The 12,583-nt window shown below is 41.5% G+C and overlaps 1 protein-coding gene across 7 annotated transcripts in view; it reads right to left on the bottom strand.

The window, feature by feature from the left end:
- The window catches only part of RYR3 (ryanodine receptor 3), a 598,353-nt gene that overhangs the window by 304,121 nt on the left and 281,649 nt on the right, over positions 1-12,583 (bottom strand). For all 7 annotated transcript variants that reach the window (XM_070053266.1, XM_070053265.1, XM_070053267.1 and 4 more), the window contains 2 exon segments: positions 4,318-4,491; positions 491-612 (listed from right to left, as the gene is read on the bottom strand). In XM_070053266.1, the coding sequence (XP_069909367.1) occupies positions 491-612; positions 4,318-4,491 (296 nt within the window).

Consider the following 12,583-nt stretch of genomic DNA (forward strand, 5'->3'; position numbering starts at 1 on the left):
CAGTACTGTTTATGCTGGAAGGATTGCAACCCAAGCAGACAGTTCAGTTACTTTTCCCATTTAAGTTTTAGCCATAGTTGGGTAACCCAAGGCTTCCGATGCAAATCCCCTTTGATCCAAATTACAGCAGCAATGCCGAATGATGTAAAGACGATTTCTAAGTAGCACTGAGAGGACAGGTTAGCTTTCCTCCTCTCCTTCTCCCTTTACACCCTAAACCAAAAGGACATAAAGCACTCCAGCAGTCTCAATTTTCCTTTGAACATCTCAGGTACTCATCATTCCAACCTGCATAACTAAAGGGCTTGGGCATTTGTTGGGCAAAATGTGAAGCTGGTAGGAGATCATTGCGTGGGAAAGTTTTAGTCCCAAGTTCTCTCTGGTAAAACTCTTCATGGGTGTTCAATTATTTCCTGGAAGTAGTATTGAGAGAAGGTGGATGAGTGGGTTTGGAAACCACTTATAGGAAAAAGAGAAGGAGCAAACGTACCTGACAAACTGGCTGAATAAGGCAGTCGTGTTCCGGATGATACGAGCAGCCTGGGACTCCTCACGCTGGCATCTCTGCAGTGTTAATCCGTCATCCATGTGACCTTCCTGATGGAGTATGACCTACCCATAGGGCATGGGACAGTGGGTCAAGGTTGCATGTTACCCCCTAGCTAGAGCTGTTCAGTCAACATTTCCTGCAATATTTTCCTCTTCTTCCTTTCCCCAACCAAGCTCCTCTAGGTCCATTTTGAAACTGGAACATTAACAATGTTATTTCACCCATATGTCCTATTACTGACATGTGAATCATTGCTGAAACATGGTGCTCTGATGAACACGAAATTTTATGTGCCACCATGGTATGAGTTCCAATAAATTCCATGGGCCTAGATGACCAATTTGAAAGGTTGAAAACATACTTTATAATAGTGTTTTTCTTCTAAAATGAACACAGAACCTTACCCTTGGAGATGGGAAAAGTCACTTTTTTCAGAGACCTCTAGAGACATATTGGGGGAAGCAGAAAGAATTTAAAACAAAGTCCTCTACTGGGATCAGGCTTGGATCTCTACAGAAGGGGAGCTACACTTAGTGTGTTAACAGGAGTCCTAGGGAAAGCAGCTCAGAGTGGTAGCCTGAATCTCACGGAGGCCAAGGAGGGGTTTGGAAGGTGAGGGTTCTACTATCAGCTGACCTTAGTTTGAGTCCTGCTGTGCCTTTGAATAGCTGTGTGCCTTTGGGCAAGTTACTTAATCCCTCCCTGCTTCAATATCACCATCTGCAAATGGACTTATCTCAAGATGATTACTGAGAGGATTCATATAGATCATTTGGCATGGTTCCTTGAATTTGATAGGTGCTCACCAAGTGCTTATTATAAGGGACAGTATATTACTCATTTTAGACCAGTAATGTAAAAGCTACTTACTGATCATCATCAAGGTCTTCATGATACAATTTTTGGTTGGGGCTGGCAGCTTTAGTGTGCAGGTAACATTTTCCCTTGACAGGGTCAAATATGCATAGATGTTAAATGAAATGGTTTGACCCCAGTTCAAGTCAGGGACAAATTCTGATTCAAGTTCCCTGACATGATTTCCTGATTCAGGGACTAAGTAAAGAGAGATCATTTGTAGGTCCTGGAAGCCAGTCTGTATGTCAACATAAACTAAATACGTGGCTCCAAAATTATCTTTGTAATAAGAATTTTGGTTCTTCTTCTTTTTTTTTTTTTTTTAACAGGCAGAGTGGATAGTGAGAGAGAGAGACAGAGAGAAAGGTCTTCCTTTCGCCGTTGGTTTACCCTCCAATGGCTGCTGCGGCCGGCACACTGCGCTGATCCGAAGGCAGGAGCCAGGTGTTTCTCCTGGTCTCCAATGGGGTGAAGGGCCCAAGGACTTGGGCCATCCTCCACTGCACTGCCGGGTCATAGCAGAGAGCTGGCCTGGAAGAGGGGCAACCGGGACAGAATCCGGCGCCCTGACTGGGACTAGAACCTGGGGTGCCGGCGCCGCTAGGCGGAGGATTAGCCTAGTGAGCCGTGGCGCCGGCCTTCTTCTTAATATAGAGAAACAATTTACTTTACTTTTCATTTGAAAATATCTCTGTTTTTTTATTTTGAAGATACACCCTGATACAATAGCTTCACATAGGAAACATACAGGCCTTGCAAAAGTTCACATTTAAAAAAATTAGGCCTTAAAAATGTTCTAACTGCCATAAAAACTGTACATATTTATGGGGTGCCATGTTTCAGCTGATGCACACACTGGGTAATCTATGTTTACTTTCAACAAAAGACTCGGTATTCCCTCTAGATACTGGAGCTTAAGTACTGCAAAGGATGGCCTTAACACTGGAGTCACGGACTGTTAGAAAACATCACTTTGTTAGAAGGTCCCAGCAACTGGTTAACAATATTGCATTTTGACTTAGCAATACATTCCCACTAAGTTTACTTTGGCCTGAGTCCCAGATTTCTGGCCCCCAAAGATCAGAATTCTTAGGTCCTGCTTGCTCAGAGAACAAGTTCAAACTGGCCTTCTAGCTGAGAAAGAGAACTGGGGGAAATGCGGTTGTTAGGCTACTGGTACTATGTCCCACTGACCTCAGAAGCCCACTTCCTAGGCTCGTCTTTATCAAGGAAGAATCTCCCCACCCAAGAGCAAGCAGGACCTAAGAATTCTGATCTTTGGGGGCCAGAAATCGGACTGAGGCCAAAGTAAACTTAGTGGGAATGTATTGCTTTGAAAACCTACAGAAGCTGTATATGGTATTATACCCTACAGAGGGTTTAATTTTCTTCTGAAATGCTGGTAGAAGATAGATTTTTGGCATATTATTTTCTATTTGTCCTTAATCCCAGGGAGTAGTCCTCACTGCTGGAGTGTAGACCCTGTGGGATTCAGCTGAGAGCCAACCCTATTTTCCAGGGTCATTCCAGCTTGACGGGCCCTGAGCTCCAGCCTCTGTTGCCGTAGTACTGCCACTGCCATTCTGCCACCAGCTCTGCTCTGCTTTTCTCTACCACAGTTGCAGTTTTCTGACTGATTCCTTGGCTTCACAGCCTGTCCATGGTCAGCTTAGGACCCTAGGGAAAACTGCATATATAATTTAGGCTCCTGTTTCTATAGGTCCCTTGGTTCCCTAATCTTGGCTTCTGAAGTCCCAGAAACCTTGGCTGGTCATTTGTCAAATCCAGCACCGTGGAGCTAACACAAGACCCCCATTTCCTAGGCCTGCAAATCAACAAATGCCCTCAAGGGAAAAATGGAGATAAAGGTGGTTTTACATTAGTGCACTTACTTATATTCCAGGCATAATCTTTAGCATTCCTGTTTCAGGCTCCTTGGTTGTTGAAACCTTCAAGCATTTTTTGTTTTGTAGCTCATCTGGATTTTCTAGTTTTTTTTTTTTTTTTTTAATGGAAAGATTGGGTTCATATAAGCTAGACTGTGTAGACTCTTGTTCTGTTTTCTAGCTCCTCCTGATAATTCTATTTTATCTTTTCTTGATGTTTTCCTGATATGTTTTTCTTTATACAAAAATAAGAAAATACCTTGTGGTTTGTTCTCAACATCCTTTCAGAAAAACTGCATTACATTATACTTAAAATGTAGTGTACACTGCCTCCTAGAACTTTGCTCTCAGACTCCTCGACTACCCAAGCCCGGATTTTGTAAGGGTTTTCCAAGAAGTAAAGCATCACATCCTTGACATCTATTCTCTGGTTCACATCAGAAGAAACCCTGTTACAGCAATTGACTTGATGGTAAAATGATGCTACATGTCTCTAAATCCACTAGCTTCCAACTGTAACACGTTATGATGGACCGTTCAAATTTGGAGATATTCTCTGTGGATATAGCATCATTCCACAGCATCTCTTCTCTTCAGCATCTTGTTCCAGTGGGCTTTGTTACTATGCACTCTGCATTTCTCTGTAGGAATTCTATTCCATATCCACATGATTAAAATTGTGTGCTAACTCCATTATCCACTTAAATGAGGAGAGCAATGATGTATATAACCCCAAAACAGCAAACCACCAAAAGTCATTTAGATCAGATTTTAGAGTACATTAAACAAATCCCTCCCATCCCCACAGAATTGCCATGTATTTAACTTTGTTTTTCATTGAATAAGAGAACAAAGTAACCAAAACAGATTGACGTACCAGAGGAGCTATGTACCACATGTCAGAGAAAAACTCTTTAGAGTAGTTAAGTAAAACATACTCATGTTCACCTGATTCTCAGCACTTCTATTCCTAGCTGATTCCAACTTAGAATAAATCAACTGTGGACAGGTTCTTTGACCCCTCACCTTCCTTTTGAGAGGTCCCAGGCGGGATGTTTTGGCGTCTTGTGCTTTGTAGGTTACCCATAGACCACTGGCTATGTGCTGAACAAAGCAGACAGAGTCCCCATATTTGATTTCTGGAACTCCCATGCCTTCTATATCTCGCTTGTGACTGGAATCCAATTTCTCCTTGGTTTCCTATTTCACACACAAAAAAGAAACAAACACAGGTGTGCCTGATAAAATGGAAATTCAATATATAAAACAAATCATGTATGCAGAATCCGTAAGCCAGGTAACTGATGATCAAAATCATGATGTATCTTTCCAAGTTGAGATTTCAGAAAGGGTTGTTTTCCTTGTCTGCTGTTAATTGTGAAAAACCAATGGATCTCAAGTTTCAGCTGCCTCAATGATGATTTAAATCTGTAGGGAGGGAGATGCTTTGGCGTAGTGGGTAAGGCTGCCTTCTGCAGTGCCAGCATCCCACCCGGATGCTGGTTCAATTTCTGGCTGATCCACTTCCAATCCAGCTCCCTGCTAATGTGCCCAGGAAAACAGCAGATGATGGCCCAAGTACTTGGGCCCCTGCACCCACAAAGGAGACCTGGAGGAAGCTCCCGGCTCTGGATCAGCCCAGCTCTAGCCATTGTGGCCATTTGGGAAGTGAACCTGCAGATAGATAATGGATCTCTTTCTCCCCTCTCCACTCTGTAATTCTTCCCTTCAAATAAAATAATAAACAAAAAATCCATAGGGACAGAAGGTAGTTAGTAGCACCTCTCTTCTGATCTGATTTTATTTAATTCCCTACTGTATTTTCTATTTTCCTCATCTTGACATTGATACCTTAATAAGTCATACTTTATTGGTTTAATTAACTTATTTTCACCAAGTGATATCTTTTGTAATTTTAAAGATTATCTTATATAAATGTCCTGACTCAGGAATTTTAAACTAATATCATGTAAATCTCCTATAAAAATAAGCAGCAAAAGGAGACTCTGAGCAGCAGGAGGTGCCACTTTGACACAAGTTAATATAGTAATTTGCATATTAGTCCCTTAGGGCCCCCTTAGTTGTACTGTACAGTCAATGGATCTCATTATTCAATTGCCACTGTTTCACTACCGATTCTCCACTATGTAAGAGGGACTTACTATGGTGACAACTTGATGTGTCTGTCACAAGAATGTGTCACAAAATAGATCCTTGATCTATGCATGGTAACTTTTCCCCCTTCTCATCAATCAGGGCCTCTGTGGCTCTATTCTGAATGGTTCTACTCTATTTCCATTTCTTTTCTACATCTTGCGTTAAATTGCTCATTTGTAAAAGCCATTAACTAGGTGACATTCTGAATATTTTACAGAATGAAAAATGTGATGTGTTAGTCTCTCTGCTTGTGGTAACATTCCTCTCATTCTTAATGATGGAACAACTGCAACCCATGTATTGAGCCCTTACAGTGTTCTAACTTCTTTACATGGACAGGTACTAACTCTTCATAACAATCTCTGATACAGCTACAAACACTGCCCCAGTTCTACCAATGAGAAAATGTGGGAAGTAATTTTCCCAAGGTCACTCAAGGAATAATGCCAGAATGAAAACCGAGACACTTAGCCCAGAGTCTACCCTCCTTCACTACCCTGAACTCCTTCCCAACCTTCAAAATACTGCTCAGAAGCTACTTCTCCGTGTCTTTCCTACTGCATTTCCTTAGCATACAATCACTCCTCCTTTGAACCCCTATAATGCACACCACACTGTTTGTTCACATGGCACTTTCTTTTTGTCAGGCTGTGAAAGACTCAAGAGCACAGGCTAAATTTCAATTAACTTTGGATTTCCAATGCAGAGAATTAAGCACCAGTTACTTGATGAACACATATTGATGGAATGTATATGAGTAATCATTCAGTGATTATATTTTTTATTTCAGCTCTCATTTCTTTTCCCTCAACCCTTCATAAAAGAAAAATTAGTTATTTTGTGTACAGTTAAAAACATCTTGAGCAATATTACTATTTCATAAGAAAATTCTTTTTAAAAATATGTGCTGGAATGCTGGCTGCATTGTTAAATGTGACTTCTTATTTCTTATGATGAACATTTCCAGAGAAAAACATTTCTGATTTTATAGCAGAAGGCTATGGGAGTATAGAATTTTATATATTGGACTTTTCTTTATAGGCAATTGGTCAAAAATGCATTGTACTCCAGAAACATGTATAAGCATTACACAGTAATCAAAACTCCCAAAAATAAAACAATTTAATACAAAAGAATGCACTTATTCTATAAAATGATACTTGATTTTCATCTCAGACGTATTCACATTTCTATAGAACTCAAGCCAGTAACAAGACATAAAAGATGCCAAAACCTCCATCTCTAGACTGTTTGCTAACCATGGCCAATCCAGTGACATAAAAATAACAGACACTGCAACTATGAAATATGAATAATTACACTGACCTCTAATAACTCCTGGTTAAGAGAATACATATTCCGAAACTACCAATGGACATGTCTACTCCATTTATTTTTTCACTTTTTAGTTATTTAAATGTGGCTTTGCCAAAAGAAACTAAATCCTAGGCTCTCTTATTCTAGAGTCATTCAAAGAAATGTGTCATTATTCTTTGTAGAATGTAGAGTCTGTATCTTTGCATTGACAAAGTTCTGTGACAGTCACTGCAGAAGCCACTTCTAATTTCAAGAATGATGTCAGCAACAACAAAAACTAAGACACAGAGATAAAGATCAGCACTAAAAGCAATCAAACCCAGCCCCAAACGGCAATAACAGTAAATCAGAAAGGAAACCAGAGATCGTTGTCAGAGAATCCTGGTGTGGTTCATAGCAGTTTGGTGGTTTCTTTCTGACTTGAAAGCAAACTAACAATCCTCTGCTTTTACTTGACCATGGCCCCATATCTGGCAACTCTATTGCCAGAACAAAAACCTCCTAAAGATTAGGGCTAATCTAATCATCTCCTTTAAGAATTCAAGTTCTGTAGAATACAATTTTTGAAGTTCTTATATACCATATGCTTTAATCAAATTAGACCACACATGCTTATTTTGATGTTTGTGGGCCTTTACTCTTTACACTTTCTGCTTAGAATTCCTCTACCTCATCTCTGCATCTTGACATCTATATTGTTTATATTTTAAATTATTCTGTATATTATGATGTTTTCATATTACAAAAGCTTCTTGGCCGGGGGGGAGAGTACTTTTCCTAGGGCTGGCTAACTAGCAATAACCCCTATGTTTCCAAACCAGCTGACAATATTCAAAATAGCCAGTATTAAATCCTTTCATCTTTCTTTGTCCAGTAGTTTTCATGGAAACCAAAAAATTATTCTTTCCCACATTTCTTCTGTATTCCCCCCAGCCCCACTTCCTCTGCCCCATGACTGGTACCCTGTGGCCCTGCATGGAGGGAGATATACCCCTTCCTCCTGGGAACTGTGAGTAACCAACCATCCTTTCAATGCCAGCCATCTCCTGATTGCTTGGCTTCATCACAAATGAGTAACAGTAAAATCTACCTTATTAGACAGGCATAAAACTGCTGCAGGTCCACTAGCTGCTCCTGCCAGATTGCTAATTCTTGAAGTGCAAAATGGGGATTTGTTTGTCTTTGTACTGAACATAGTGCTCTGCTGAAAACAGGCTGCAAATAATTTTTATTGTTATTGTTTTGCAGGCACTCAATTTGTATATCTGTTTACATGCACTAACACTGCTTCTATCAGATGGTGATGAGCTGATTCCAAGAAAGCATGACTACTTGGCCTAATGTGTATTGAAGGGCAATAATCATTATCCTCTGCCACGACTGTGAGCTTATTGATGAGATGCTTGTGACCATATCTTAACTGTCCATGAGTATTGATCAAGTTGCTATTCTCCAGATTGGTTTAAAGATCACTTTAAGAACAAGGAAGTGAACCAAGCCGGCGCCGCGGCTCACTAGGCTAATCCTCCGCCTAGCGGCGCCGGCACACCGGGTTCTAGTCCCGGTCGGGGCGCCGGATTCTGTCCCGGTTGCCCCTCTTCCAGGCCAGCCCTCTGCTGTGGCCAGGGAGTGCAGTGGAGGATGGCCCAGGTGCTTGGGCCCTGCACCCCATGGGAGACCAGGAAAAGCACCTGGCTCCTGGCTCCTGCCATCGGATCAGCGCGGTGCGCCGGCCGCAGCGTGCCTACCGCGGCGGCCATTGGAGGGTGAACGAACGGCAAAGGAAGACCTTTCTCTCTGTCTCTCTCTCTCTCACTGTCCACTCTGCCTGTCAAAAATAAAAAAAAAAAAAAAAAAAAAAAAAAAAAGAACAAGGAAGTGAACCAGAACTATTATTTGCTCAGTTCCTACTTTGAGTCTGGTATCCCGCAAAGTTCTTTGTAATGACGACCCTATTGCCTAGATTATAAAGGACCTAGAAACTGACAAGTATCATATGCATACCTTATAAGCATTTTCTGTAAACCTTTCAATATCTCTATTGTTTTTATTATCTTACTTTATGTATGATAAAAGAGAGTATTTCAGAGACTGAGTAACTTGTCCAGTGCCACAAAGGTAGTAAGTAATGGAAGAGAATCCAAAGTCAGGCACAATGCCAAATCCCAACTGTCATTTGAGCAGAATTATTGGAATGACTACTATCATCATTATCATAGTTACGAAACTAAATATGGTTAAGTTATTTAAAAGTATTTTGAAGAAAAGTCGAAAATACATACTATTCCTTTGTGAAATTGGCTTTGGGTTTATATAAGCTATAGGAGTTACACACACGCATCAATAACCACAGCAAGTTCAGATGGTCTGTATTCCAGGTGCACCTGCAGTTTGGAAGGGAGGACAGCTCTGATAGGGGCAATAGATATGGCTTCATACAAGGCATATCCCTCATGTGAGTTCTTCCTGGGGACAGAAAAGGGAAAGGGAGTTTGGAGGGGATGGCATTCTATTATGTGCCTGGTGTGGCAAGAAGGGTAAAATCTAGACAGGGACTTGAACAAAAAAAAAAAAAAAAAAACAAGGCTGTGATCTTTAACCTACAGATTCAGATGTCTCAAACTCACAATGTCAATAGACTTTCTGTGGGAGAGGCAGCTGGAATAATACTTTATCTTCTAAGGGTCACAGGGAATAGCATATTCTCTTCTTAGTCCTACAGTAGAAAGCAACCACCATCACCAATAATCCAAATGACCTACTGAACTCTTGTTTAATGCAGTACTTTTGCCTCTTTCCCTCAAATCACTATCTGGAATGACATCTCTAAGAAAGCCAGAATAGATAATGAAAAGCCTCCAACACACGGGGAAACATGGGTGAAGTACTGAAAAGAAATATGGCTAGAGATGGTTGAGCTGTAAGTCTTAGCATTAGTATCTGGGATGACATCCTGAATGAAGAACATCCTAAATCATGCTTATTTGAGTGAAATCTATTGTTACTTAGCATCATTTAAAACACTTGTGCCCACAGAAATCAACAAAGTGTTTTTCTAACATTGACTATTAACATTCAAAATTGTCCACGGGAAAAGTAGATGGGGGAGATGGGGCCCATTTGTGGATTCTGGGGTAAGCCTTAGACAAAGTCTTGGTTGGGCTATTCCTTCCTAGGGGTCTCTGGAGAAAGCCTTGCAAAAATTACATTTGGATTCATTTCTACACCTACAGAGCTCACTTCTGAATTTATCATCTAGAATTTGAGATCTTAGTAGTGGCTTAATAATCATACATTGCAGGACACTGGCAGGCCCAAGACTGGCTGTAAGTACTCTGTTGGGCCTTCTACTATTCAGCAGAGCAGGTTCACCTGCCGCCCTGGGGGAAGGCTCAGTTCACAAGCTGAAGTCATAGTACTGGGCTCTTTACCACACACCATCACCCTGAGGTAGGCAGTACTGCTCCATTTCCTCAGGTCATCTTCCTGGTGTTATTTAATTCTCATAAGAACCCCTTAAAACAAACAATTTTTACCTGTATTTTTACCAGAAAGAACATTCAGGTCAAGGAAAATGGCAAAACAAGGGTTCAAATCCAGGCTTCTTCAACTTCAAAGCCCATGGTTTTTCTTGACTGCCTTTCTATTTGTTCCAAGGTAAACAATAAAGACTAGGGGAAATACTTCAAGTCAAATCTTAAAAATCCTTTGCACATTTTTTTAAAAATCAAACTGCAGCTCATGGTGTTCTCTCTAGATGTTTAAATATTTTTTAAAAAGGTGTATTTATTTAAAAGGCAGAGTGGCAGAGAGAAAAGGAGAGACAGAAAGAAACAGATATTCCATCTACTGGCTCACTCTCCAAATGGCTGCAACAGCCTGGGCTGGACAAGGCCTAAGCCAGGACCCTGGGACTCCTACTTGGATGGCAGAAGCCCAAATACTTGGGACCACCTTCTGCTTTCCCAGGTACACTAGCAGGGAGCTGGGTTGGGAGTAGCCAGGACTTGAACCTGTGCTCCAATGTGGGATGCTAGCATCACAAATGGTTGCTTAACCCATTGTGCCACAATGCTAATCCCAAAGTTTGAAGTTTTTTTTTTTTTTAAGTTTATTATTTATTTGAAGGGAGAACAATGGAAACAGAGAGGGAGAGGGATGGAGGGAGGGAGGCAGAAGAAGATCAATTTTCCATCCGCTGATTCACTCCTCAAATAGCTACAATGGCCAAGGGCTGGTCCAAGCCAAAACCAGGAACCCAGAGTTCCATCTGGGTCTCCCCCGTAGTGACAGTGGCCCGAGCATTTGGATCACCTTCTGCTGCCTTCCCGGGCACATTATCAGGGAGCCAGACAGGGAAGCAGAGCAGCTGGGATCCCACCGGTGCTCCAGGATGGGATGGCAGCACTGCAGGCAGTGGCTTAGCTCACTGTGACACAAGGCCAGCCCCTCAATAGTTGAATTTGAATGTTCCCATTTCCCCCTGAACCATTCCCTCCTTTGCTGTTTACCCTTTTTTTCCTCCAGCTGATAACTGGGTGAAGAAACACTGGTCTGAGCAAGCAAAGGGACTGGCAGAACAGAACTGTTCCGTGCTGAAGTTTTCATAGCCGGAGGCACCATCAGCCTGGCTGTCACAGGCTGCTGAGGTTAGAGGGCACACGAAAGGCAGGTGCAGAAGTCACCTTGTCCAGGCAGGAACACAGTGCTTAGCATAGAGTAGCTATTTGATAAATGTGGACTAAGTTGGCATTGGATGTTTTTTATCCACTGAAGAACAATTTCTTCTAGTTGAGGATAGTGATAGCTCTATGCCCCTACACAACCAAATAGGCAGAATTTGAGATTCGATCTCAATATTTTTAAGACTTATTGTGCAGTCATTTCAAGTACCTTTCTAAAGCACTTAGGAAGAAGCTATAAAATAAATGGCTACATGTAATAAGGCCTGCTATAACATTATTAATTCACCCTTCCCTGAAAGGAATTCAAGTGCTATAAACTGACATTGAGACACGACATCCAAACAGATAGTATTGCCATGCCAGAGTCAATATTAAATCACATTATCTGACAATCCTTGGGGAATGGCATTGCAATGTCAGGACCATGGATAAATGATGTGAAATCAAGTTCACAGAAATTTGACTAGGATGTCCAAAGTAAAATGAATCTGTTTCATTGAATGCGTGCAGGGATGGGAGGATGATAGCAAAATGAGTACATTATGATCATTATGATGACAGAATGTTTCTATGAAGATGATGGAGGGTGAAATAAAATGAATCTCACTCTGCACTTCAGTGTGTGATATGTAGATGCCCCTTCAACGAGGAGTCTTCAAGCTTACTATGTGCCATATGCTGTCTGAGGATTTTGGATGCAAGAAAAGAAAGGGGGTGTCTTGTCATCCACTGGAGGGAGTTCATGAACAAGGCTTGTTCCCATAGGGGTACCTGACACCTGTATGGAAGTATGAAAAGCAGCTCACTAGCAGCAATGTAAGGAGGGTAAAGGCATTGTAGGCATAGGTTTGGTGGTGGGGGAAAAATAACACATTCAGACTGATAAATACTTAGTATTCTGGAGCTCAAGGCAACCACCAGCAAGTGGCAGGAGACATGATGGAAGGGCAGGCAGGGGTCACATCTGAAAGCATCTTTTATGAGAGACTTCAGAGGAGGTGCAAATAGATTAAGAATTGTGTTCTGGGTCTCATAGAGTGCAGACGGGAAGCAAGGCGAGGTTCAGGAAACTTTGAAGCCATGCTGTGTCTTACCTCACACCACTTGCAGATTGAAGGAACAAAGTTGGGACA

The sequence above is a fragment of the Oryctolagus cuniculus genome, chromosome 12 (genome assembly GCF_964237555.1).
Source record: "Oryctolagus cuniculus chromosome 12, mOryCun1.1, whole genome shotgun sequence".
Classification (NCBI taxonomy): domain Eukaryota; kingdom Metazoa; phylum Chordata; class Mammalia; order Lagomorpha; family Leporidae; genus Oryctolagus; species Oryctolagus cuniculus.